The sequence below is a fragment of the Phascolarctos cinereus genome, unplaced genomic scaffold, assembly GCF_003287225.1.
Source record: "Phascolarctos cinereus isolate Bilbo 61053 unplaced genomic scaffold, phaCin_HiC Scaffold_4;HRSCAF=312, whole genome shotgun sequence".
Lineage (NCBI taxonomy): Eukaryota > Metazoa > Chordata > Mammalia > Diprotodontia > Phascolarctidae > Phascolarctos > Phascolarctos cinereus.
The window spans coordinates 279753316-279780095 of NW_027555847.1; the positions used below are offsets into that span (position 1 = coordinate 279753316).

The window sequence follows — 26780 nt, forward strand, 5'->3', positions numbered from 1 at the left end:
AGCATGTGAGTTGGTATCTATTGGTGTCCTTCTAATTGCCTTTTTTGAAAATTAATATCTATGAAATTTGTCTGTATCTTGTCTCCCTGTGATATCTTGTATGACATCTAAAACATCAGAAAAAAATAAGTTATACTTAAGTACTTAACACTTAGATTTCATGTACCTAGGGCTACCTCCTAACTAGCAAAATGCCAACCTTGACTGTATACTTTAAACTACAGCTTTTAAGAAATAGTTATTTGGGACTGCTAGGACTCCCCACCTCCACACTCAGGCTACTCTGTTTCTGATAGCCAAGGCCCAAAAAAATCACTGAAGCTTCCACCTCCTCTCTTCTGCTTCTTCTCTCTTGGTCCAAGATACTACCTTCTCCTCACGCCTGAAGCTCCCAGCAGTTTTGCCCAAGAAAATCCAGAGTCTGAGCCAGGGCTATGGCCAAGCCATAGAGTATCTACCTGTGGAACTCCTTGGAGGAAGTTATCATGCAGATGGATAACAGATAATTAATCAAATTTCTAGAGGCCACATGTGCTGTAAAAAGCTAGGTGGAAGAGCCTGCATTCAAAGTACTGAAAATGTACATTTCCTTAAAACATAGCAGGGTTTTCTGAAGGGTGGCTATTAATTTACTGAAAATTGAAAATGAACTAGATGCTGGAACACTTACTGCTTTAGGAAATTGGCGGGGGGAGGTTTGAGGGTGGGGAAGAAATGCTATCCATATAATATTTGTATCTTTCCCACACATGGTATTTGTACCCATAAATGTGGAAGACTTTATTTCCAACAGTTCTGGATATCTATGGCACTTTGCTTTGTAACTAAATAATAAGACTTTATTTACTTATGTGGTTTTCCTGCTTTAAAAAGGAAAAAAAAAAGACAATTTTTACTATAGATAATATCTTATTAATCTTTTTCCTGAGTTACTTTATGCAGACTAAACTTTCACAAATTTATTTGATTCCTACAGGTAAGTTAATTTTGTTTGTGAAAATCAGAATTATAGTATCTCAGAGTCTTATGGTGCTTTAAAGTTTACAAATAATTTTCTTCACAAATAGTTGCCCTTGGGGATAGGTAGTACAGGCATTGTATTTTAGTGCTTCAGTAGATCCGTGATCTTGATGTGGATACTCCCTCCAACAACAACCCATCCGTGGCTTTTCCCCCTGTGTGGCTCTTATTCATGGGCTCTCAGAGACCTACTGGAGACATACTCAGAGACATGCTGGAGGTCTTCCTCAAGGTCTTTTAGTATTAAGGGGGTTCCTGTGCAGTACCCACGGTTCACTTTTACTACCTGACTGGTCTACTTTCATTTCTGATGATGCATCTCTTAGATATGCACAGAAGTAATAAAGAAGCACTTTTAAAAGCATGCATGATGAAAAGTTAAAAAAAAACCACACCTCCTTATGAAGCCTAGGATTTAATTTAAAACATTTTTAAAGGTTGCATGGGAAACATGTATTCTCCGTGTGCTTTCTTCTCTATGTTTCACTATTTAATTGCATTTTTACTGATTAGAATTTTGCATATTTGATCCTTATGTACTGCTATTTTTAAAAATGTCTCATTACTCTTAGGGTTCCATGATATTATTTAATTTTGGGGGTTTTTTGTTTCTTCAAATTTTAAAAAATAAGTTTTAGTTAATGTCTTCTGTTTTTCACATCTTCATAGTTATCTCAAGTATCCCTCCCCCTCCCTCTCTCAGAGAACTATCCCCTATGACAAATAGTATTTTCTTATGAAAAAAACTGACTGATACACTGAACAAGGCTGTAATGTGCAATATCTGTGAACCTACCACCTTCATAAAGGAGTAGGTTTGGGGAATCTTCTCATATCTCTTCATTTGTGTTCTGTTTGAACACAAATTTTTTATTTATGATTTTTTATGTTTATATATAATTTTGTTTATAATTTGTTACATTCACCTTTGATTTTTTGGTGTGTAGTTCATTCCATGTACATTGTTGCAGTTATTATGTATAATGTTTCTTTGCTCTTCATTCTAAATGGCTTCATATAGATCTTTCCATGCTTCTTTTATATTCATCATACGCACAATTTCTTACAACAAATTAATATGTCATTACATTCATATGCTACAATTTGTTTAGCCATTCCCCAGTTGATAGGTATCTAATTCTCTGCCATCACAAAATGTGCTACTATAAACATTTTGGCTGATTAAAGTTTGAATTGATATACTTTCTTTGGATATAACAGACACTTGCCCAAACCTATATGCTGCAAAAAGTTTAATTCCCCAAGTCAGCTAAGAAAATATATTTAACAGTGTGATTTTGAATTTTTTTTAGATGGTAGTGGATAGTTTACATTTCTCTTGAAATCTAATTGTTCCTATTCTTTTACTATTTTTATTGTGGAATTTATACATTATGTATGTGCCTTAAGAGGTTGACTCTAAAATACGTAATATATTTTATTAATTTAAATAAAGTTTCTCTTTTCATATAGTTCTCCTACATTTTGTTACTAACCAACTTTTAGTTTTTTGTGGATTTATATTACATACTACTACTTCACTCTAATGTCACCTCAATTATTTTTTGGTTTGCCACAATTCTTGAAGTAAATCATTTTGTCATCTGAAAGTGCCTCTTTTTAATTTGTTTTGTTATCTTACTATTGCAGCTAGTATTCGTAGAATTATATCAAATAAGAGTGAGATGATGGCATCTTTGCTTCACCCTGGTGTATAAGTGGTGAACAAACCAGGAACTATGAAAAACAAGAGAAAAGACCAAACACACACACAAAAAATCTATGACCAAAAAGGAAGATGGTTTGGCCCAAAGGAGGCAAGGTTTTTACTTTTTTCCATTTTTCTATGGGTTCTTTATGACTTATCTTAGGCCAATACGATTAAAAAAAAAGGTTCTATGAAAGGCTGAAGAAAAGTAGGATAAATGTGACAGAAGTGATAAGCAATGACTGAAATAGAGGACCTCAGTCCAAATCCTACCTCTGTTGCTTATTACCTTACTTGTGTGATCTTGGGCAAGTAATCTATCTGCCTCTTTGGACTTCACTTTCTCAACTGTAAAACAGAAGCATCGGGGAGGTTGGACTCTAATGTTCCTTCTAACTCTAGATGACCCTAAGGATCTTGAATATCTTAAGATTCTAATTTATTTCTAAGTTGTAACAAATAACAAACTAGGAACTATGAAGAACAAGAGAAAAGGCTAACCGTTAAATTAAATTAATAAAATTACCAGGGTCCAGCACATCTTCTGCTAAGATGCTTCTTTAGATTTGTAATGGACTTGACTGAAGGACACGCTGACATCAACTTACAATTACTGTCTTAGCATCTAGGTCTCTTCTGATATTCAGTTAGCTATAAGTACTTAGATGCTATATAACATTTCATATGTGTGTGTGTGTGTGTGTGTGTGTCTGTCTGTCTGTCTCTAAGTGTACTAAATGTTGATATTGATTCATTATCTATGGTACCTTTAAACATAACTTTTCCCATTTGTTTCTCAAGAATAATACTTTTGGGGCAGCTAGGTGGCGCAGTGAACAGAGCACTGGCCCTGGAGTCAGGAGGACCTGAGTTCAAATCAGGCCTCAGACACATAACACTTACGAGCTGTGTGACCCTGGGCAAGTCACTTAACCCCATTGCCTAGACAAAAAAAGAGAATACTACTTTTTCTTGCTGTCTTATCCAAAATAATCACCACTCCTATTTGTTTTTATTCAGTGGAAGCATAAATTTTCTTCCCTCCCTTAATTTTAACTTCATATGAATTTTAAAAGTTTTAAATGAGTTTCTTGTATGAAACAAATCTGGGATTTTAGTTTTGAATTTATTTTGCAACTTTCCTTTTTTTAGGTTAAGTTCTGCTTGTTCAAGGTTAAAACAGCTAAGTTTGTTTTCCCTTCACCAAATCCTGTGATGTTAATTTTTTTTTTTTAAATTTGCACTCATTACCTGCAGCTTATGTTGCTTGAAATAAGCCACACATGGTCTCATCTCTCTCCCTCAGCCAAGGCTCATTACTTCTCTTCCTAGATCAGAGTCAAATCACTGCATTAAAAAAAAAAAACAACCCTAGGCTGTTGTGGCTAGCTTTACTAAAAGCAACCCATGTAGTAATCTCCACCCTCCTTTTCTCATTCCACATAAACACATAGCTAATGAATTCCCTTTCCTAACCCAGTCCCTTTTTTATGAATAACCTCCACCTGTGGGGCTTTGATTTCAAGAAGTATTAAGTCACTTTTTATTCCCATCTTCCCTTCTCTCCTCTTATTTTGTCTGATCACCCAAGGCTATAGGTGTTATTCTCTATTAGCTTCAATAATCAATAGGCAAGGTGGGACTACCAAGGGAAAATGATCTTATATTTTTCCTCATAGCACGTACAGCATGTACTGATTCATTTCCTAGAACTTCCAAACTATTTTGACTTGTTTACCTTTTGTAAGTTCCTTTTGCCCACTGAATTTGTATTCCAAAATTCCACTGACCTTTGCTTTGCTTAGAAAGCCTAGAAGTCATTCTATTAAAAATCCATCTTTTCCCCCATATGCTTTTATTTTCCTCCTAGGATTATAGCAGTATAAACTAAATAGCCATTGAGAGTTTATTACAGAATTATCTTTCATTTTTCATTTTCTGCGATTCTTGTATGATTAAGACTGATGTCCTCTGGTAAGTGAGCTGTCTACACCTTGTTGCTTCAAAGACTTTTTCTTTGAACACCAAACTTTGGAGGTTTGCATCTGGATGAATTCTGGATGAATTAAAGCTAGGGTTCCTCTTTGTGGGTGGCCTGAGTCTACTGAACTGCATACTCTGTTGCCTAGTTTCAATTCTTCTGACCAATTTCCTTTTGCTATTTACTGAAATATACTTGTCTTTTTTTGTTTCACTGTGTTTTTCTGAAGGCCAAAGACTCTTAAGATTGCTTCACTGCACTCTTTTGTCAGAGTCAGCTGCTTTGGTTTGTAAAAACCTCACATAGTCTTCTAATTTTACTGTCTTTTGATCTTCTCTAACTTTTTTCGGGGTGTCTGTATATTTCTCTTTCATTCTTTTCCTAATGTTGTGTCAAATCTTTTCATCCTTTGTATGTATGACTTATTTCTAGAAACTGAAAAAGAAAGTTCACGAGCATTACAAAATACATTTCATCATCCTAGAATTGCTGGTAGTAATTTGGAAAAATCAGTGTTGAAACAAATTTGAATGATCTGGTAGCTGCTCCAAGTTTGTTGATTCCTTACTCTTCCATATGTAAACCATCAATTCTATTGTCAAGTTCTTTCTTATGCCTCTAGATTTAATCTGTATCTGTTCCTTTAATTATTAAGCTATTGAGCAAATCCTGCAGTACAGTAGTTTCATTTTCATTTCTGGATGTGTAATGATAGTTATTTCCATTTTCTGCTGAATATTGTGCCTTGTATTCTTTTATCTCACAATCTTCATTTCATTAAGAAGTCTTTCTTATTTACTCATTTCTTTAGTCTCTCCATTGATTTTTTCCATGAGATTTTCATTATGAGTTTTTTCTTTCCTTTTTCCTTTGTTTTTTTAAATTTTGTGGAACATTTCTTTTGGTTTTGAGGTGATAAACAGGAGAGCAGCTTGATATACATCTCACTCAACATCTTATCAAGTTTCCCCAGAAAAGCAGGATTTTTACAACATTAATCTTTGCAAACCTTTTAGAAGTTTACCTTTAAAAGTGCTTATTCATTAAGGAAACTTGTATTCTTAGATATAGAAAAGATATATATTGCCATTAAAGCACAAAAGAAAAAAAATCTTGAGACTAAGGACCAACTGGAATAGTTCAGAGTAAAATAAAGTTTTATATTTCAAGTACAGCTTGCCAGATACAGACTGTCCCAAAAGTCTTAGTGCAGTTTAAAGCTATTAAAGTTTAAAACAGCACTAAGACTTTTGGGAGATCTTGTATCGTGCATATTCTCAAAGATGACTTCCCAATAGCTACATAATGATAGTGCGTATTCATACACATAATAATTATATTACAATGAACTGAACTCATTGTGATTAAAATATTAAAATTAAAGACAACTTAGCTATACTTTTAAAAAAGTACATCTTTACAATAATAAAACTCATTTATACATTATTTTAAATTTTGTAAAGTGTTTTATATCTATGGCCTTGTTTGAACCTCACAACAACCATGTGAGGTAGGTGCTATTATTATTTCTATTTTACAGATGAGGAATTCAAGGCTGAGAGATACTAAATGACTTGCCCAGGGTCACATATATAATAAGTGTCTAAGGTAGGTTTTATCACAAATTATATGTGAAATTTTCTATTTAAGTTAATGTTGATTCTAGCTATTCAAATACAAAATAGAAGTGAAATATATCGTATTTCATCTGAACCACAGTTCATTAGTGGCATTCTTTCACATATTCTTTAATTAAAGTTAAGCCTAGTGGTCACTGGACCCAGATGGCTCTGGAGGAGAAAGTGAGGCTGGTGACTTTGCACAGCCCTCCTTCAATCAAATCAAAGTCAGCTGCAAGTCATGTCATCATCTCCCTAATGCCATGGTCCTCTTCGAGAACAAAGGACAAACCACACACAATTAAAGTTACATGAATTACTGAGTTTTTAGATGATCTGTATGCCCTTTTATCTAAAGCTGGCCACTTTAGGCCACTCAATTTATGTTTGAATTCCTTTCCTTCACCTGCTTAGGGAATGCAAACAGATTTTAATATTATCCCAACTTTTGTTTCACATTTAGAAATAATGGCAACTACTTCTGTAAATAAGATGAGAAAAATAAAAGTTGGAGGAAGAGAAATAATACAACAGAAAGATATGAAATCTGTAGAGAGAGAAAACTGAAAAATAAGTTGTTGTCATGACAAATAATTGCATTGTTATTCCCATTCATGTGTGTTTAAGGATATTGCCAGACCATCCTATTTAGAATGGCAACAACTCTTTACTGGTACAAACAAGAGGTTACTGTGGTCCCTCTGGCAGATGCCCCTACTTTATCTCTTGCTGGAATAGCAAAAGCATAGAAGGTTACTTCTTCTACCCTACCTGCTCATGTGCTAGTCTGGCATTGATTATTGAGACAATGTGAATAGATAATTCAGGATTTTCATTACTTTTGTTTTTTGTTATTTCATCAGTGTAGGGGACTCCAAGTGAGCCTGGAAAGCTCCTGTCCCTGATAAAGGCAACTCAGTTAAAATGAAACCACCAAAATGACCTATAATTCACACGATTCAAATCTCATTTTCCACAGGTAACCCACTACAATAATTATTCTTTTATCTAAAAATATGTATTTCTAAATTAAGAACTGGTATTCTTACTAGGGCAGAAGATATAAGCATTCAAAATGTGTACCTAAAAACAACCCATGTTTTCAATTTAATCACTCTCAAAACTGGTTAGTTGGGTTTTTTTTGGGGGGGGCTGGTGTTGAACATCTATAACCTTAGCAATAATTGATATTAGGTTAATGCTCTATGAAATGTATGCCCATATGTGGGGTTGCAATTCAACATACCCTGTTTGGAAAGAGTATTCTGGGTTATCTTCTTCAGGACCACTACTATTACTCTGTAGCTCAGGTTCATGTTCCTCTTTTCCTGGTAGAGTCTCCCAGCTTTCATCACTTGAAGACTGATCTTTTTCTCTAGCAGAAAAATGAGGCAAAGAAGCAGACCATTCCCCATCACTGCATTCTGAACTGCAAATTTATGACAGAGAGAAAAAACTGGTCATCATTGGTCACCTGATATCGATCTTACAGCTTCAACCATATATTATAGTATAAAGTGGATAATACAGTTTGCTATAATCCAAGATCAGAAATATTTATCTTTAACCAATTACATGTAAATTTGAATGAATTTTTCCATAAGTCTAGCAATACATATATTTAAAGAAATATAAACATGTTAAAAATGAAAACATCATGAAGCAAATTTCATAACATTCATTTATTTTTTTTCTTCACAGCTATGATTACATAGTGTCTAGATTAGTTTGTTTATATTTTTCAACTGATTTCAAATAAGTCTTTCTAAATACAATTTCCCAAACATAAATTAAATGCACATTCAACAGGGTAATATTTTAAATATTTAGATTAAATGTTCCTCTTACCCTTTATAAGATGAACATAAAAGACGATACCCATAAAACATAGCCATATTAGCTTGACCTTTGAAAGAACAGCAGATATAATCTGTAATGTATTAGGCCCAAAGGACAGAATGTGGTAGGAAATGCTGCTTCCAGGAAGAACTATGGCTTTACATTAGCTGACATGTGAAGGCCTCCCAGCAGGGTTTGGATCATACTTGGCTATAATGTGTAAAATTCTCTATGACTCAAAAAAACTCCAAAACAAAACAAAAAACACCCTGAGATCATTAAACTATTACTAGCATTCATTTTTTCCCTCTGATATACCCATAATTACCAACCCCATCAACTCATAAAAATTAAATTATTGCCAATTTTATAGGCTTTAACATTCTTCACTTAAGTCTTCTTTTCTAGAGAAAGTCAATGTAATTTTATGATAATTATGACTTTTCTTTTCTTTTTGGAAAATTCATCCTCCTTTATCACAGAGTTTTGAACTTTGGTGGTGTCATGTCAAGAACACCCCAAACAGGGTCACATAGTTGGACAAGGCTGAAATGAATGAACAGCAGCAACAAAATTGTCTGGTATGCCTTCAGGTGGTGGGGAGGTCTCTTGTCCTGTGACTTAAGTACTGCACTCTCCAGTAGAGTTTAGGATGGCAAACACTGCTATCATGTGAGAGGAATGAGTCCAAAATCACTGAGATGTTTAAGCCTGGATGATTTTTACAATAGTAGTAGTAGCTAAGAGAGTCAAGGAAGTTCTAATGAGGAAAAGATGGAGGAAAAACAGCCGAGTTTAGTTTTGGACACGTTAGTCTGAAGTAACATTTGCATATGTAAACGTTCACCAGGTATCTGAAAAAGCAGAATGAAACCCATGCTGCAGGTACAGTCTTGGGAATTGTTCACAGAGAAATCACTAGTCAAAGTTGCAAGAGTGATTGAAATATTCAAGATAAGAAGCACAAAGAAATAACAGAGAGCTCAGATCTATACTTTGGGGTACATTTATATTTAGCTAATAAGAAAAGAAGAGTCAACACAGAGAATGAGTAATCAGAAATGTAAGAGAATCAGGACAGTAAAGTGTCACAGAAGTTAAGGAATGAGAGGGTTTTTTTTCCTTTAAAGGGAGTGTTTAATACTGTTAATGGTAGGAGACAGGTCAAACAGAATAAGGATTGAGACGAGGTTATTGGATCATCTGAAAGGGATTTCTTTGGTGACTTTCAGAATTAAATTTCATTAGAATGAAAACAAAATTAGGTTGCAGGAGGTCAAAAAGAGAAAAGTTGCTAGTGAGGAAAGAAATAGTAAAGTACTGGGAGAAGGAGGGAAGAGAAGCTCAAAAAAATTATCCTTTCCATCTCCCAAGATAGAGAATACTTGTGCATGTTTGGAAGGCAAAGGAGAAGTACATGAAGAAGGTGAGACTTAAGAGAACAGGAGAGATAGAAAAATAGTAAGATCTTCAAGGAGCAGAAGCAAATGATAGTGAGGGCAAAGGTAGAAGAATGGGTCTTGGAAAGAAAGAGGAATATCCTTTTCTCTGACAAAGGAGGGAAGGAAGGATGTGCATAGATAAAAAGGTACTTGAGGTAAAGATGGGCAAACTCATACTTAATAGCTCCAATGATCTTACTAAAGTAGTACAATCCATTCAAAAGAATTGAGGACTAGAGAAGAGTGAAAAAGATCTAAAATAAATGTTTAAAATGACTTGTATGCAAGGTAATAAAGAAAACATAAAAAAGGCTGGTCAAGCAATAGTGACAACCCTTTTTTTTATGTTCCTTGTCCTGGATTTGAAAAATATGTTAATTATTTATTATTTCTCTAAGAAAAATATATTTTACTAGTGATGTTATACTGACATGAGCCACAGAAAAAATAATTCATAAACAATTAAAATTAGTATTAATTTATTAATAGGACATTGAAGAAGCACATAGTGAGTGAGTAGGCTACCACACATAAAGAAAGAACTACAAAGAAGAAACACAAGAAAGGATGTCATCAATTTTAAGTAAGATCAACAAAGATAAGCAATTCACACAGCAAGAGAAAAAAGTGACAGCCAGTCCATGTGCTCCACTGGTTTAGCTGTTAAGTCAAGGGAAAGCCAAGAAGGGCCTCAGCATGTTTGGATGGTCCTACTGTCTTCAACCTATAAGTAGACACCAACAAAGATCACACAAGATGAGCAGGGCTCGGATGGTAGGTAATCTGTGTTGTTGGATGGTACATCCAGACAGATGAAATCACAAATCAATTTGAATGAGAAGAAATGAATTTAAGTTGCTTTTTTTCTAACCTGTCTGCAAAGGATAATATTCCCCTGAAAATGGGTTCTCTTTCTCACTCTAAAGGTTCAAAATCATAGAACATCATTATTTAAAGTAGATTTACAAATATTCATTCTTTCAGGGCAAATAATGAACCAGCTTAATAGAAATGGGCTAATTTTATTTTACTATTCTTATAGAAAGGCATTTGGGGGAGAGGTATCTATTAGTAAGAACACTGCAAAAGAAGGTAGAACACACACTTAAAAAAACAACTCCGTGGTTCTAAGAAATTTATTTTGGGAGCAACCTTTAACAGATTCAAAGTTGAGACAGTCATGTCCTGATTTTGAATCATTTTGGGGATATAACTGGGAAAGAATGTAATCGGGCAAACCAAATTTAACTATAAGGATTATAGGACTAAAAAGTTCTGCTTTATAAGAGTATCCTAAGGCAAAATAAAAGATTTTTTGGATACAACAGATTTTAGTGAATGTTCACTATACAAACAAAAATGGGATAGTTCTTTGCTTCAAGTACCTATAGCATTTTGTATTATGCTTGTGGTACTTAACGCATTACAGGTAAAAATGTGGAATGAATTGGTCTGGATTTTCAGTTTCCATCTTTAAAATTTTTTTAAAAATCATTTCAATCATTGTGGACAGAATTCTTCCTAAAATCAATCACATGATTCCTAGCCTTCTAGAACACCTTATACTTTGGAAGAGTCATGAATTCAAATGGTGTGGATATTGCTTCCCCTTATGACCATTCCATGTTTCATCGTTTCCATGAAGGAAAAATCCATTAAGCCATTGTCTACTTATCTGAGTTGAAAGTTAGTTGACAGGCACTAGGTTTTTCAAAAGGTCTACATCTATACTTGACTTTTCCAACTTGGTAAGACCTAATTGAGCTTACTCTCTGCTGGAAAACCCTTAATTACCCAATGTCATCTACATGCCATGACAAGGCACTGCAAAAGTACTTTAGTGGAAGAAACAGAGTAAAATGAACATAACAATAACTGATATTTATCTAATGCTTTAAAGCTTGCAAAGCACTTTACATATCTTATTTAAACCTCACCCTGTGAGGCAGATACCATAGGTATTAAGTTCATTGTACAGATAAGAAAACTGAGGCTAATGAGAAGTTAAGTGATTTGATTAGGATTATATATCCAGAAATCATCAGGCGATCATTATTACGATCACCAATCATACTGTTAGGGCTGCTAGGTAGCGCAGTGGATAAAGTGCCAGGCCTAGAGTCAGGAAGACTCATCTTCCTGAGTTCAAATCTGGTATTCACTAGCTGTGTAACCTTTGGCAAGTCACTTAACCTTGTTTGCTTCAGTTTCCTCATCTAAAAAATGAGCTGGAGAAAGAAATGGCAAACCACTCCAGTATTCTGCCAAGAAAACCCCAAATGGGGTCATGAAAAGTTGGACATAAAAACTGAACAACAAATTATACTCTAAAACAGCAATGTCCTCCTGTATTATTGAAGCCAAAAGGCTGTTTCAACATTGTTGATCACCCTCTCATCACTGATATTCTCTTTCCTCTAGGTTTTTAGGATACTATTCTCTTCTGGTTCTTCTATCTATTTGTTTGCTCCTTTCTCAGTCTACTTTGCTGGTTCCTCATCTAAATCAAGCCCCTTAACTTAGGTGTCCCATAGGGTTCTGTCCTGAGCCCTGTTTTCTTTTATCTCTATACTACTTCCCTTGGATGGTGAAATTCCCATGGATTTAATTACTCTTTCTATGTTGACAATTCTCAAATATACCTTTCCTGCTCCAAACTCTGTTAATTTACCTCCAACCTTGCATGTCTAACTGCCTTTCAGACATCTAAGAACTGAATGTCTGGTAGAGATCTTAAACTCAAAATGGCTAAATTGAACTCATTATCTTTCTTCTCTCCTTTGCCCTTTAGGGGGCAACACCATCCTCCCAGTGCCTCAGGCTCCCAGTCTAGTTGCCATCCTGACTCCTCAGTATCTCTTACCTCCATATCCAAGCTGCTGCCAAGGCCTCGTGATTTTACCTTTGTATCATCTCTTGAATATGCCTATTCTATCCTCTGCCCTGTCACCACACCGGTGCAGGCCCTCACAATCTCATACCTAGACTACTGCAATAATAGCCTGTGGTAAGTTGGCCTGCCTCTAAAGTCTCTCTCTATTTTGATATCCTCCATTCAGCTGTCAAAGTGATTTTCCTATAGCATGGGTCCAACTACATCCTCCTCCTCCCATTTCCCTATCACCTTTAGGATGAAATTAAAAAAATTCTGTTTGGCATTCAAAGCCTTTCATAATCTAGCTCCCATCTACTTCTCCAGTCTTCTTATACCTTACTCCCCCATGTATTCTTTAATCCAGTGACACTGGAATCACTGCTGTTCCATGATCAAGTCACTCATCTTTTGGTTCTGGAAATTTTCTCTTGGCTGTCCCCCCTGCCTGGAATGTTTTTCCTCCTCACCTTCCCCTACTAGCTTCCCTGGCTTTTTCTCAAGTCCCAACTAAAAACTCATACAGGAAGCCTTTCCCAACCCCTCTTAATTCTAGTGCCTTCATTCTCTTTAATTATTTCTGCTTATCCTGTATATAGCTTGTTTGTACATATTTGCTTGATTATTGACTCTGCCGTTAGATTGTGAGCTCCTTGAGGGTAGGGATACTTTTTGCCTCTTTTTGATCCCAGCACTTAGAACAGTCTCTGGCACTTAATAAATGTTTATTGACTATTTGCTGCTATGCTTCCAGACTTCTGTGATGTGTCTGAATTTGCATTTTCCCCCCATCTCTTCAAAGCTAGAAGCTATAAATTCTAACTACAGTAAAGGTTTCTACCTTTCACTGACCATTTCTCCTTTCTAATTTGCTATTTTCAAATTTCAACTGGTTGTGGGTTTGCAAATGTGGCACAGCAGAATTCAAATTTGGTGTCAGAAAAACCTGGGTTCAATTCTTACCACAGACACATATAAGCTGTATGACTAGGAAAATCACTTAACCTGTCTCAGTTTCCTCTGTAAAATGTAGACAGAAATTGTACCTACCACATAGCTACTGTTAGGAACAACTGAGTTATTTTTGGAAAGCACATAACTAAGACTGTGAGAATTTTACACAAAATAAGTTTTCAGTGAGATAATACACATTATGAATAAAGTGCATGAGTTTTAAGCGCATGGATTCTGTGACAGTCATGTAGTACTATAATAACAGAACACACATTTTAAAAATATATACATTTTGCAATAACTGATTATATGCTTTGGATGCTTGAAGCTTTTTGGCTTATTTCATGGTTCCTGGCTTTTTCCTGGGTAGTTCAGATTGCCAGACTGCTGAATTTCAGGTAAGTGAAATGTTATGATACTGGTATGGTAGGATGCAAACACTATGAGGTTAGGCACTATATGTTATATACCTTTATTTCCCCAGAATTTATAAAACACTGCTTTGCTCATAAAAGATTTTTTAAAATAAATATTTGTTACAAATGCTGTAGAGGGAATTTGTACTTCAGATAGGATAGAGAGTAATGACCTCCTTCCCAGCTAAAACTCAATGAATGAATCTGAAATCCAGTCATCCTTGTGCAGCCTTTTTTTAAAAACATATTACCACTTTTTGTAAATACTTGTCCACAGAGGCTGAGATTACAAAAAGGGTCTTTCAAAATCGAAATCTTGGGAGAGGAAGAAGGTAAGAAAGCAGAGACAAGCAGGACAATTCTGAAAGCTACAGGCTGAACTTATATAATGAAAAAAATGCAAGCCGTACATATCAGAGACCTGCAATTTCATGTACAGCTTTTTCTGTCCTACCATGTAAATCGAAATGCCTATTTTATTTGATGTTTGCTAAGTTCAGAATAATCACTTTTTTTTAAGCAAGAAAAAAAAGGTATTAGCTCCTCGAGGTTATTGAAGCTCTCATTTTATATGGGGAGGGTATTAACTCTAGCTTTCTGGTCCAATTCCAAGTGTGGTAATTATGTGCAGGTTATCAAAAAATTTTTTTGCAGTCCTAATTTAATAATGAATTGCTCAGTTCCTGTTGAAGAGCCTTAGCAGTTTTATACCAGAGCTGCATTTACCCTAAAGAGTATTAATATTTCAGTTGTGATTTAAATGAATACTTGGGGGGGTTTTCAGGAAGAAAAAGGGATCATCCATTCATTAAAATATATGTGATTATCTAAAGAAAATAACTACTTTGTTTACACTTTAAAATGGAATATACCCAAAGGTAATATATAAAATTTCTGTACTCTATAAATGTCTTGTTGAACTTTAGCTAGGCTCTAGATGAGAGTTCTTTACCTTGTAACTATTATACATAAACATCCTGTAAAAATAAATAAGCTAACCACTAGTTTTTACAAAACAAAGCAAAAAAAAATCTTAAAAGTCAAATGAAGCTCGAATCATTTATATTTCTCTTCTCAGACCGCTTATGGTGGGTTTTCTAAGTTTCCTCTTTAACAATCTGCTACTGTTAAACAGAAAAGGCTGCACTAAAAACACTCTCAAGAGGAGCCAGTAGCAAAATCAGAGAGAGAGAGAAGGGAGGGTGTGAGGAGTTAAAGTATAAAAATGAAAAAAGGGAAACAGAGAAGAAAAGTTGAATGACTTTTGGAAATTATATGGGTTATTAAAGTAAATTGCTAAAATACATATTTGTTATACTAAAGGCTTGTTTATGCACAAGTAAGGAGAATCTCAATTATAGGTACAACTCCATTCTTTTTTACATTGTGTTTTGGTAAATTTCTAAAAGAAACATCAAATGTTTTTGATGTTTCAGTATGCCTGTTTAAGTCAAATGCTGCAAAATTAGATTTGGTCATTTAGAATTTGAGGCAGCATAGGCTCTATTAAGTAATTCATCACTAACAAGACTGAAAAAAAAAGCTTACATCAATTAAAGAAGCTCCCCACTCCCTATTCTCCTATCTGCAAGATTTTCTATTCCAAATAAAAATCTTGTGTTTGACAACACATAATGGCATGCTATTTAGGGAGTATATTAAGGAAAAATATTAAGAATTATTCAAAAAGGGGTCAACCTGGATGACCTCTAAGATTCCTTTCAATTATAAATCTATGAATTCCTTAACACTAGAGATTCAATATTTAAAAGGTAAAAATAAATTCCCCTTGCTAACCAAATATTTACTTGCTAGAAAATACTTTTAAGAGAACAACAGTCCCATATTTTCATTTCTCTTGGTTGGAAATCATCTTGAGATTGCCCATCAAATTCACTGACTTTTATTTTCCTCAGCATTGATACCTATTAGAATGTAAGATCTTTTCAAGTCAGGGATAGTGTCTTATTCATACCTAGATATCCCTCAGCCTGTTCATTAAACATATTATGTAATCAATAAATGTTAAACTAGGAGTGACATGACACCTGCTTTGATTGTAAGAAATAACACGTAAAGAACTGTTCCCTTTTTAAAAGTCATATGTTCTACCAAGGAACAAGGAATATACAAACTCACAGTGGAAATGTGAAATTACTGTTGCTTTAGGAGGGGAGGATAATTCCCACAACCACAAATCTTCGTTCTGCGAAGGGCATTCAATTGCTTGTAGCACAAAATTAGGTATTGTCCAAGGCAATCAGAGGTATTCAGAAACCAGAAGTGTTAGGGGGGGACATGGCAAATCAGCTAAGCAGGAAAATTAAGCAAGAATTCTCAATTTTCATGGTCAATGAACTAAGTTTCCCCTTTTCTTTAAATCAAAAATGCTTCTACTATTTTAGAATTATAGACTATTCAACTAGGTTAATTTTAGACTAGTAAAATATGTAACATCTTAGCTAGATTAAAGGCTTATATTGCAAATATTAATTCTCAATTACCATTATAACACATTTTTGCCACATCCCATTCTGCAGTATACATAAAAGAAATGTGATTTTGACAGGTTTCAATATATCTGTTTAAGTAAAAATTCTGGAACGTTAAGCCTCCATCATATAGGCCCAACTCCTTGAGGGCAGAGACTGTTTGTTTCCTTTTTGTCTTTGTTAATAGCACATTCTCTGACCCTATTAGCAGATAACTGGGAATTTTAACTTAACTTCATGCTTACTTGGAAAAATCATTCCATTCAACACAATTATATAATAGAACTCTATTTCTAGTTGAAAGGAAAGGCTTACCTATCTTCACCTTTGTAGTAGTATCTGCAATAATCTTCAAAATTGTTCCAAAAAGTGTTATCATCTACAATGGCTTGCCTTTCTTGAACAGTTACAGTTTCTGGTTTAATTTGATTATATTTCATTTTCTTTTGTGTACCTTCATAGTCTCTTGGGTCAAAGAACATGCTTGAATTTTTTTTGTCTTTAAAGCTTCTCAAAAGACCTTCTGAATGCATTTCCTCAGCTTCTGAGTTCTCTTGCCATCTCTCGATATTGCTTTTTTCATCCTCATCACTACTAAAAAGATTTTTCCTGTCCAACTGGTTTGAACCTGCCTGTTTTCTAACTTTTGGTCTCACTACCAATTCAGATGAATTTGCCTGGTTCTTCTTTCCATCACTGGTATTTAATTCATTATGAACATCCACCGGAGTTCTGACTGGAACTTCAATTAAATTTTTCCTCTGTCTCTCACAACTGGAATAATTTAGGTATTTCTTTGCAACAGCTTCATCTTCGGTAGAAGACCTCTCAAGTGTCCTGTTATTGTGATGTACAAATTCAGTATCGCTACTGGAATATTTCACTAATGATGCTGGGGCTCTTTCTTCAAACCCTTCTCTTAAATTATAAGTGGAGAACTTAGATTGTAAACCACTGAGAGAATCTACCTCCTTTTCCAGGTCATACAGCATATCATCCAATGTTTCCTGAAATTTGCCAGTTTCCATTTTTACTGCAGAAATACCAATTTGGCTAGTGTCCTCTCCATCACTGCTATCTGGCTCATAAGAGTCAATATTTACAAAAGCAATTCCACTTTTGACATAAGAAACATTATATTTTCTTGGGGTATACCTTGATGAGAAGTCAGAACTATTATCAAGATTCAAACTGCTCCCTGAAGTCTCACCGCCTTCCAAACTATGACGTATAGCAGACAATGGTGATGGACTTCTCTCAGTAGCTTGAGTCAGTGCTGCTCTACAAATGGGAATTTCAGCTCCAGCATTTTCTAATAAAGGTATGCCTGATAATGAAGGGCGAACTTGAACCAGTGGACTGCAGCCTTCATAGGAGAATGTAAGAAAACATATTTAGAGAAAGGTAATAAAATTTAATTCAATAATAAATATTGAATGAGAAATCTACACCAGCCATGTGCCCACTTAACTCTATAAATAAGTCTCTATGAGTTACTTACCCATCATGTTCATTTTTCTACAACTATTTTACAAAGAAGAGTACTCCCTTAAATTCATCTACATTTGGGCAAGGGGAAGGCTTTCTAGTGACTCCAGCGGGAAACCTAGGCGATTAACTTACTAAAAGAGTCACAATGACGAACCTATCCACATCATCACATTCTGTCAATCTCCTCTATTAGTATTCTATAGCTGACTTTTCACTTGGCTCCCACCACTAATATTTTTCAGCAGACAATGGAATGGACAATGACCTTGGTCACCTTGTCAGAAAATTATGTTTTTTCTACTATTTTATTCAATAAATCAATAGGCATGGCATATAAGAAGTGATTATTGAAAAAATCAGCAATAATAAGAAGAGCTTAATCACATGTTTTGGCTTCAATCTAACATCTTGAAAAACTGTATTTCCATCTACTACTAGCTAATATCAAAGATTAAGTTATGCTTATAACAATGACAAAATGCTAATGATAAAAAACAGATTTTGCATACATTTGATGAAGATTTACAGAACTTGGAAATCTGCCACATTTTGTCGTCAATCAAAAAATAATAGCTGTGACCATTTCATAACAGATTCAGCTCAATAAGAGATTACTACAATGCACTTTATGTTATATTATTAATGACAATAATGGCAATATCACCTTAAGTTTTTCATAATGAAGATTATTTTTAATTTAATCCTGTGAGATGTGAGGTATTCTTACTGGGCCTTAGATTAAATAATTCAACTATTTTATGATTTGCTAAAGTATGGCTATCTTTCAGTAATAGAAAAAATAGAGATGTTAGAATAAAATAACTACATAGCTGGAAAATATGATCAACTACAGTGATTATTATTAATTAGAAAAACTCATATCACTGAAGTGTTTAATCTGAGATAGATATTCACTTAAGTAGTCAGTTTTATTTATTAAAGTAAAAAAACCTAGAATGGAATTAGGTTTGCTCATGTTCAAAGGGAAAAAAAACAATCCAAAGAATGAAATCAAAGGTGACATCTTTAAAATATATTTTTAAATAAATGAATATTTAAGGAAGTCTAACAACAAAAAACTTTGGCTACCTGTGTTACTTAGTATTTATGTTAAAAATAAGAAAATCATGGCAATCTACTTATATATACATAGACCATTTAGAATTAAAGATTTCTTTAGGAATAAGAATTAAATCAAGAAAACAAAATACAAATGTGAGAGGGAGAAAAATGAGTATATAGCCTTTTCTTAAATTAACTTTTCAGAATAAAAGATACCTGGAAAGGCTTTCAGAGGACTTAGAATTATTCTGTGTTGTTGTAATGGGTCAAACTAGGACCAATGTCTGGAAGGTACAGGGAGGCAGATTTTGGCACAATAAAAGAATGTTTTAATTATTAACACTGTCAAGGATATGAGATATTCTTTCCTCTACCTTGATACTCCAAGTGCTCCAATCGGCTAGAAAAACAAAACAACTGTCAGGGCTGATGAAGAGTAGATTTTTGGGATGGTCTAGAGGCTAGACAAGACAACCTAGATTGAAAGCTTGTTATAACTGGTTAGAACCTGAGAAATCTGGTCCAACCTCTCATTTTTTACAAATGAGGAAACTAAGGTCAAGAGAACTGAACTAAATTTCCCAAATTCACATAGATAGTTACTCAACAAACTGGGGCCTCCTAGTCCTAATTCTTTGTTTTTTATACTATACCAAATTATACCTTAAAACTTTAAGGGGCTCTGTGATTATATAAACATTTTGGATCACTCTTTGAAGAGACATAATTACTGTTACGACAGTAGTTATACTTTAATCATCTGCCCTATTTTAAAATACTACTTTCTTTTCTTAAAACAGACTAAGAACATTAAATTTAATTTAAAAATACTATGCCCTGTGATAAAATGGTTAGGGCTCAGTTCACTTAGAATTATGGAAAACAGTAAATGAAACTATAAGTAATCTCAAAAAATATAAAAAAATTAACCATTAATAATCCATAAAATAATCACAGTACTACTTACATGATGCCTTTTTCTTCTGAACATCATCTAGTTCCAATCCTTCACATTCACCACTCTGTTGACTTGAGCTTCTTTCTTGATTGGTTAAAGATGGTTTAAAACTGACATATGCATGTCTTCTTCCATATCTCCTGCCTGTTATCGTCTGATAGCCTCCAGCTGGTTTTGGCCAGGTAGGTTTTCCAGATTCCTGACCCATTGCTGAAAAAGTTTGAAAAAAAACCCCGGACATATCTAAATAAATTAGAAAAGGAGAGGAGAATGTCTTATCTAGAAAAGAAATATTAAATATGTAGCTCACAGGCCACACACTCCTGAGTGGGGTCTGAATCAGATTAAAATGGAATTTGGAAATATTTAACAAAATAAATTAAAAATACAATAAAACATAACATTACATTTTAAAACCAAGTCAATATGCAGCCTGCAGAGATCTTTATATATGGATTAGTAATCCCCATTTCTATTTCAGTTTGGCCCCATTTCCACTTGGTCTAGAAGAATGGGGGAAATAGGCAAATATTTTTTAATGTCTTAGTAGTATCTAAATTAACAATGTTCAGCAATCAAAAGCAAAGATACTTTTACCTATATATCACAATAGGATGCAGCAACTTTTATTTCAGTGGCTTAAAAAATAAGTCACTTACACTAGCCTATGTCAAACAGAGTAATACTATAGATTGACCGGATCACAGATACAGATTTAGAAGAGACTTCAGATACCATCTGGTCAAACATTCTTACTTTAAAGATAAGGAAAATGAAGCACAAAGAGGTTATGTGTACAGTAATAGATAATAAACAGTCATTAGCATAGGAAATATTTCAAAATATTTAACATAAAGTCAACTAAATCTTAGAAAGTCACTTTACAATTACAATGGAAAGAAAACACACTATAACTCTCCATCTAGGAAATAAGGGAGATGAACTATATCAGAAGCCTCCAGAGTAAGGTACACAAGGTAATCCTTTGAGGTGCTTGAAAAAAATTAGGACTGAGGAAAGTAGCACAATAGTTCAGTACATATGCAACTGCCAACTATCTCTGCTTCTCTCTCTCTCCCTGTCTGCATGATTTGGATGCACAGCATAGTAAGTCAGCTGTGCACATACTTTCCCAAGCAAGAAGGGTGGTAGGCAGTTATTCCTCCACCACAGCTACAGCAGACACTTCATGGCTCCAGGCCCAGGCTTTGCAAATGACTTGGACTCCATGGGGCCCATGCTTCAATGGGAACTAAATGAGAGCTGTTTTTATCTCCTGCACTTAGCAAAAAGCTTGATACATAGTAGGGACTTAACAAATATGTGCTTCCCCAGGAGCAAGGACTCTTTTAAGGCCTAATCTTTGGTGTGGACTGATAGAATATGGTACTTCCTACATTGTCCAGATCTCCCATAGGGCCTGGGCTGCAAATAGGGACAGGTAAACCCTCCTTCTCCAGGAGTGTCCAAAAATGTATGCCTCAATGAGCCTCAACACCCTGAGTCCATCACTTTTCTGTCTGGAGGTGGTTGGCAGGCCTCATCATTGGTCCTCATGAATCAGAGATGGTGCCTGGGTTGATGAAAGATCTTAAGTCTTTCAAAGTTGTATTTACAACTTTGATGCTATTGTATAAATTGTTCTCCTGGTTTTGCTCACTTCACTCTGTATCAATTCCTATCAGATTTATCTGAAATTATTTCTTTTATCATTTCTTATAGCATAACAATATTCCATTACATTCACATCCCACAATTTGTTGAGCACACTGATGGGCACCCCTTCAGTTTACAGCTTTTTACTACTACAAAAAGAGGTGCTATACTTTTGGACATATGGGCCCTAGTATTAATAGTTTAGTAATTTGGGGGGTGCATCATTCCAAACTGTGTACCAGGCTGGCTGAACCAGTTTACAACTCCACCAACAGTATAGATCTATGTATTTCTCTGAGGGATCTTTTTCAGCTATGGTTGCCATTAAAACTAAGTATCAAAATCAGAAAATAGTCCTTTGAATCACTATTGCAAAGAATGAAGTTGAGACTTTTGAAACAATGTAACATATTAAATCACATTGTTCTCACTAAAACTATGTTATAAAAAATATAATTATAATATTTTAATGAGGGAAGAAATGTTTTTATACTGTTAATAAAATTTTAGATTATTTAAAAATAATTTTCAGATTCATTTCAGTGTTTTAAACGGTTTTATAATATTTTTTGTTTTTAATTGTTTCAAACATGCCTGACTTTTTATGACTCATTTGGGATTTTCTTGGCAAAGATAATGGAGTAGTTTGCCATTTCCTTCTACAACTCATTTTTACAGGTGAAAAAACTGAGACAAATAGGGTTAAGTGACCTGCCCTGAGTTAAACAGCTAGTAGGCATCTGACAGCAGATTAGAGTTTAGGAAAAAGAGTCTTCCTGGTTCCAGGCCTGGCACTTTATCCACTGTACCACCTAGCTACTCGTTTTATAATATACATTAGTACAATTAGTATATTTATAATGTATTAGTATATGTGTACATGTATATGGTTCATAAATATAAAAATATTAGGGATACATGCTAAAATTTTTTTTTTACTGCTAGGAGGTTTACAACAAATGTGTCAGTGTATATCCTAATGGAAAAAACATGTATATGTGTGTATATATGTGTGTGTATAATGCATATATATGTATGTGTGTATATTCTAACAGAAGAAAAGCTATGTATGTATAGACACATGTTAAGGCTTTAATCAAATTAATCCAAAAATTTTACATTAATTCTTACACAGGAATTCTGGCAAACAGCTAAAAATTCAACAAATTTGAATTCAACAAACTGAACAAGCAGTGCTATTCAGCACAAAGTACCATTAGACACTAAGTTAAGAGAATGAGGTTTTTTTTTTTTAAATCTTGGTTCTCCTATTTAGGATTTTAGAATGTATCTAGTTCACAAAAGCAAGGAGATCTAGTGGGTAGAGGGTGGACTTGGAGCCAGGATGACCACCTCAGTGATCTAGTTAGGGCAGAAATGTTTTATACTGTTAATCGTACCCTCTGTGACCCTAGAGATGCTACTTAATGTCTCAGAGGCCCAGGCAAGTTGTTAAGAGCATAAGTTGAAGACAAGGTACTAATTTGCATTTGGCATGAGTTTCTCCATTATTATTCGGAGTATTACATATAGAAATTTCCCTAAATTAATGAAATTACAAGTCTAGTCCCTATCCCTATTTAGTCCATACTACTAATTTTAACGAGATGGAAACTAGGGTTCAGAGGGCAAAGGGCTTGCCCCAAATCTCAAAGGTACTGAGTGGCAATAAAGGTATTTAAATACAGGCTTTCTGAGTCAATTCAGCACTTCTCATTAAGCTATACTGCCTCCCCCAAGCCAATACCACAGAATACAAGTACACTAGGATGTGTGAGTCTTCTTAAATAGATGTAATTGTTTCTATATAACCAACTGATTATTTCTATCAGTTTTGCTGTGTAATTCAATGGTTTCAATCTTTCTTCATAAAGGATTTTGTCAAGATTCCAAGAACCTATAGCCTATCAAGATTTCAGTCATAGTTAACTTCATTCTAAGCTATCTGACAGTTACACCTAATAAGTTCAATTTGTCCAAATGGTTAATTTGTTAGTTCAGGGTTAATTACAACCCTCTTTTTGAAATTTTTTTCTCTAGTCCTACTGTGCAATTTCCTGTCTTATTAAGCAGTGTGCATTGGAAACAATATCTATTTAAGTGAAAAAAGAGATCTTTCTGGTCCTTAAGATCATCATTTGTTTTATTTTTTTTTTTAGGATCATCATTCTAAGCATTAGTACTATGGGTTAAAAACAGGAGATTATTTTCAAAGTATATGGAAATTAATTTTTGAAAAAAATTGAAAAGACCAATTTGTCTCCTAAAATATAATCCAACAAATTATTAAGGTTTTTACCTAATTGATGTTTAATAATCAACATAGGTTGTTTAGTACATGCTAATCCTTTTTCAAGTCCATAATGGTTTTGTCCTTAGGTTCAAGGCTATTAATGCTTGCTTGAATCACTTTCTTAAATTTACTACTACTCAAGTGTTCCAAATAATGCCAAATTCCAAATTCCAATTTCAAATAAACATAAGACGTTATTTCTAAGGGCATTTTCTTGCTAGTTTTATTATCACTATATTGTCAGATTCAGAATTGTCTTGGTTACTATTTGACCTAAGTATGACCTACCTGAATATAAATTATTTGAGGGATACCTCTTGAAATATTTAACACATGCAGTGAACTCATATGTAATAACAATCATTTTTAAGTACTCCTCTCCCCCTCACATCCATAGTATGGACTACTAAGCAGATTAGACTAAAAGTTAGCAAGATTTGATTTAAATACTACTTGGGATACTTCCTAGCTGTGTGACTATGTATGAGCAAATCAAAATCACTTGATCTCTCTGAAACCCCTCATAAATCAAATGGGAATTGATAATACCTACAGTACCTACCTAATAGGTCTATTGTGATGCTCAAATGAGATAATACAAGTAAGGCAGTTAGCAATAAAAAGCAATACAAGTGTCAGCTCTCATTATTTTGTCACGCAATACCAGGTTAAGCCTTCATCACCTCTCCCTTAGCTTAGTATAACAACCTAATAGCTTTCTCCATTTACAGTACTCCTCTGTCAAAATGATTCTTTATACAACTACCAAACTAATGTCTCTAACACACAAGCCTATGTCATTGCTTTGATCAAAAACCTTTATAAGCTCCCTCCTGCCAACAGAGGGAAAACAAATAAAACCTGGCACTTAAAGGCCCTCTATGATATAGTTCCAACCAACTGTATTTTACAGTGTTATCTGAATTATTATATGTTTGACCTTAGAAACTGTATCCTTTTTATCTTTGTTATTAGTAAATTTATTACATGTTATGTTTAAACTCGATTTCATTACATTATCACAACAAATTGGACTGTTCTGAGGTAGGCACGGCCTACATAACTAAACCTGCTTATCCATGTTTTAAGCTATCCATAAAAATTATTTCAAAATAAATTTCACAATAAGAAATTTTTGGGCAAAATTACTAAAACAAAATGTATGATACATCACTACATAAAAAGCAGAGAAAGTAATTTTGATAGGCTCAAAAAATTAGCTACCTCATGATCCTGAATTTCTTAATAATCTAAAAAATCCTGCTTCCACAATTTTATGATAATTAAGGAGAATGTCATGATAAAATTTGTTGTTGACCTAATTCTTTAATTTCCCAAATAACAGCAGCTTACATTTATTTAGCTTTTTAAGGTTTAGAAAGTTTTCCTCACAATACACCAGAAAGAAATTTGCAAACCAAGATAAGGCCTTCAAAATCAAAACACCACTCAAAGGCACCAAACATTTCTATTCCAGAAAGGTGAGATAAATAATACATGAAAATGAATATAGCAAGCTTATGACAATTCATCTTGACTACAATATGATACTTATATAACATAAACTAGGTAATAACTGAGAGGCCAGCTAATAAAGACTAAATTCTCAACAAAGTTCTCTTGAGGCTAAAGAGTGAATATCTAAATATCCCATTATTTATGTATAACTGTCCAAAAAAACATTCCAAGGCCCAAGAGAAATTAATTTTGTATTAATTATGCTACTGCTCTCCTACACTAGATAACAGAGTTATTATATTTATATTTACCTTACCATGATCACAAACTAATGCAAAATAATCCTCTGCATCATGCACACAATTGGAGGGCAATCAATTTTTTGGGATAATCTAAATGTTATACCACAATTTTGATACAGAGACAGCTTGGAAGGTAGGTGGCATTTGAAGGAATGAACCCAGAATGAAATGAAACCAGAATCCCCAAAATTATGGGTTCAACTGACTCCTATAAGCAAGCACACTAATTCATAGGCCTATCAAACTGGAAACTGAATGAAACTATATAGGGACATTAAATTTAAGTACAGTAATAATTTATTTTGAGATAGCTTATCATTCATTACTGATTATATATTTTGATGGATTTTTGATCACACAGACATGGGTTCTCTATCTAAGGCCACAGATCATAACACGTTGACACCTTATCCTTCACAACTACTTTTCATGTAGTTCTATAAATCTTCCACAGAGAATCTACCTAACATGCTAGGTGCATGTCATCTAGATCATCTGATATCATTTGATGATCAATGGCACACATGGGTTATCTATCCCTCTTGTTTTCAAAATCACTTTTTATTTTTTCCCCTGGAGCTTCCTGGCCCACTTGGTTTTTTGGTCATATATTTCTGAAAATGCATTTTATCTTTCATGACACCTCTTCTGTGCAGTTATTCATTGGTTATATATTGTAGCCTTCTCATACCAGCTAGGATTCTCTTCACTGCCTTTTGATTGACCTATAACTTTTGATTCCTCAGAGACTGCGGTATTCCATTTTTGAAGTTACATGGTATCACTGAAAGAAAACTGGTGTTATAAAAGATAAATTTGCTTCAAGAAGAAGGTTGTGGCCACTAAAATACTACTGATTGATACAAAGACTACTAAACCCTTAAGTTTCATGGGCTCTCTTTACATTTAAGAAATGTCTACTATGTGTAGTATACTATTTGTATTCCTCCTATTTCTTACTCCTATCTATTCAAGGGCATTCTAGAATCGAGTGTCTCAATCACAAGCTTAATTCTTATGTGATCCTTTGATTTTTCCAATGACCCTCATATGACTTTTGATGTACTCACACTTTATTCCTTTCCTCAATGTGAATATTTATGTGTTTATAGATTTTTCTTAGGCTCATCTTCTATTTCCTGGCTTCTTCCTTCTACCCACCAAAAAATCCCTAAAAAGTACAGATATGGATGAATCTTTCTTTAATATGATCACAA

General features: G+C 34.2%; 1 protein-coding gene across 8 annotated transcripts in view; it reads right to left on the minus strand.

Moving 5' to 3' along the window:
- Positions 1–26780, minus strand: part of PJA2 (praja ring finger ubiquitin ligase 2) — a 119501-nt gene that overhangs the window by 41484 nt on the left and 51237 nt on the right. For 7 of the 8 annotated variants that reach the window (XM_020968833.2, XM_020968832.2, XM_078153091.1 and 4 more), the window contains 3 exons: positions 19864–20064; positions 16659–17709; positions 7575–7757 (listed from right to left, as the gene is read on the minus strand). In XM_020968833.2, coding sequence (XP_020824492.1) covers positions 7575–7757; positions 16659–17709; positions 19864–20062 — 1433 coding nt within the window. In that variant the 5' untranslated portion in view covers positions 20063–20064. Of the gene's footprint in view, positions 1–7574; positions 7758–16658; positions 17710–19863; positions 20065–26633; positions 26735–26780 lie in introns of all 8 variants that reach the window. The other variant, XM_078153095.1, reaches the window with a different exon arrangement.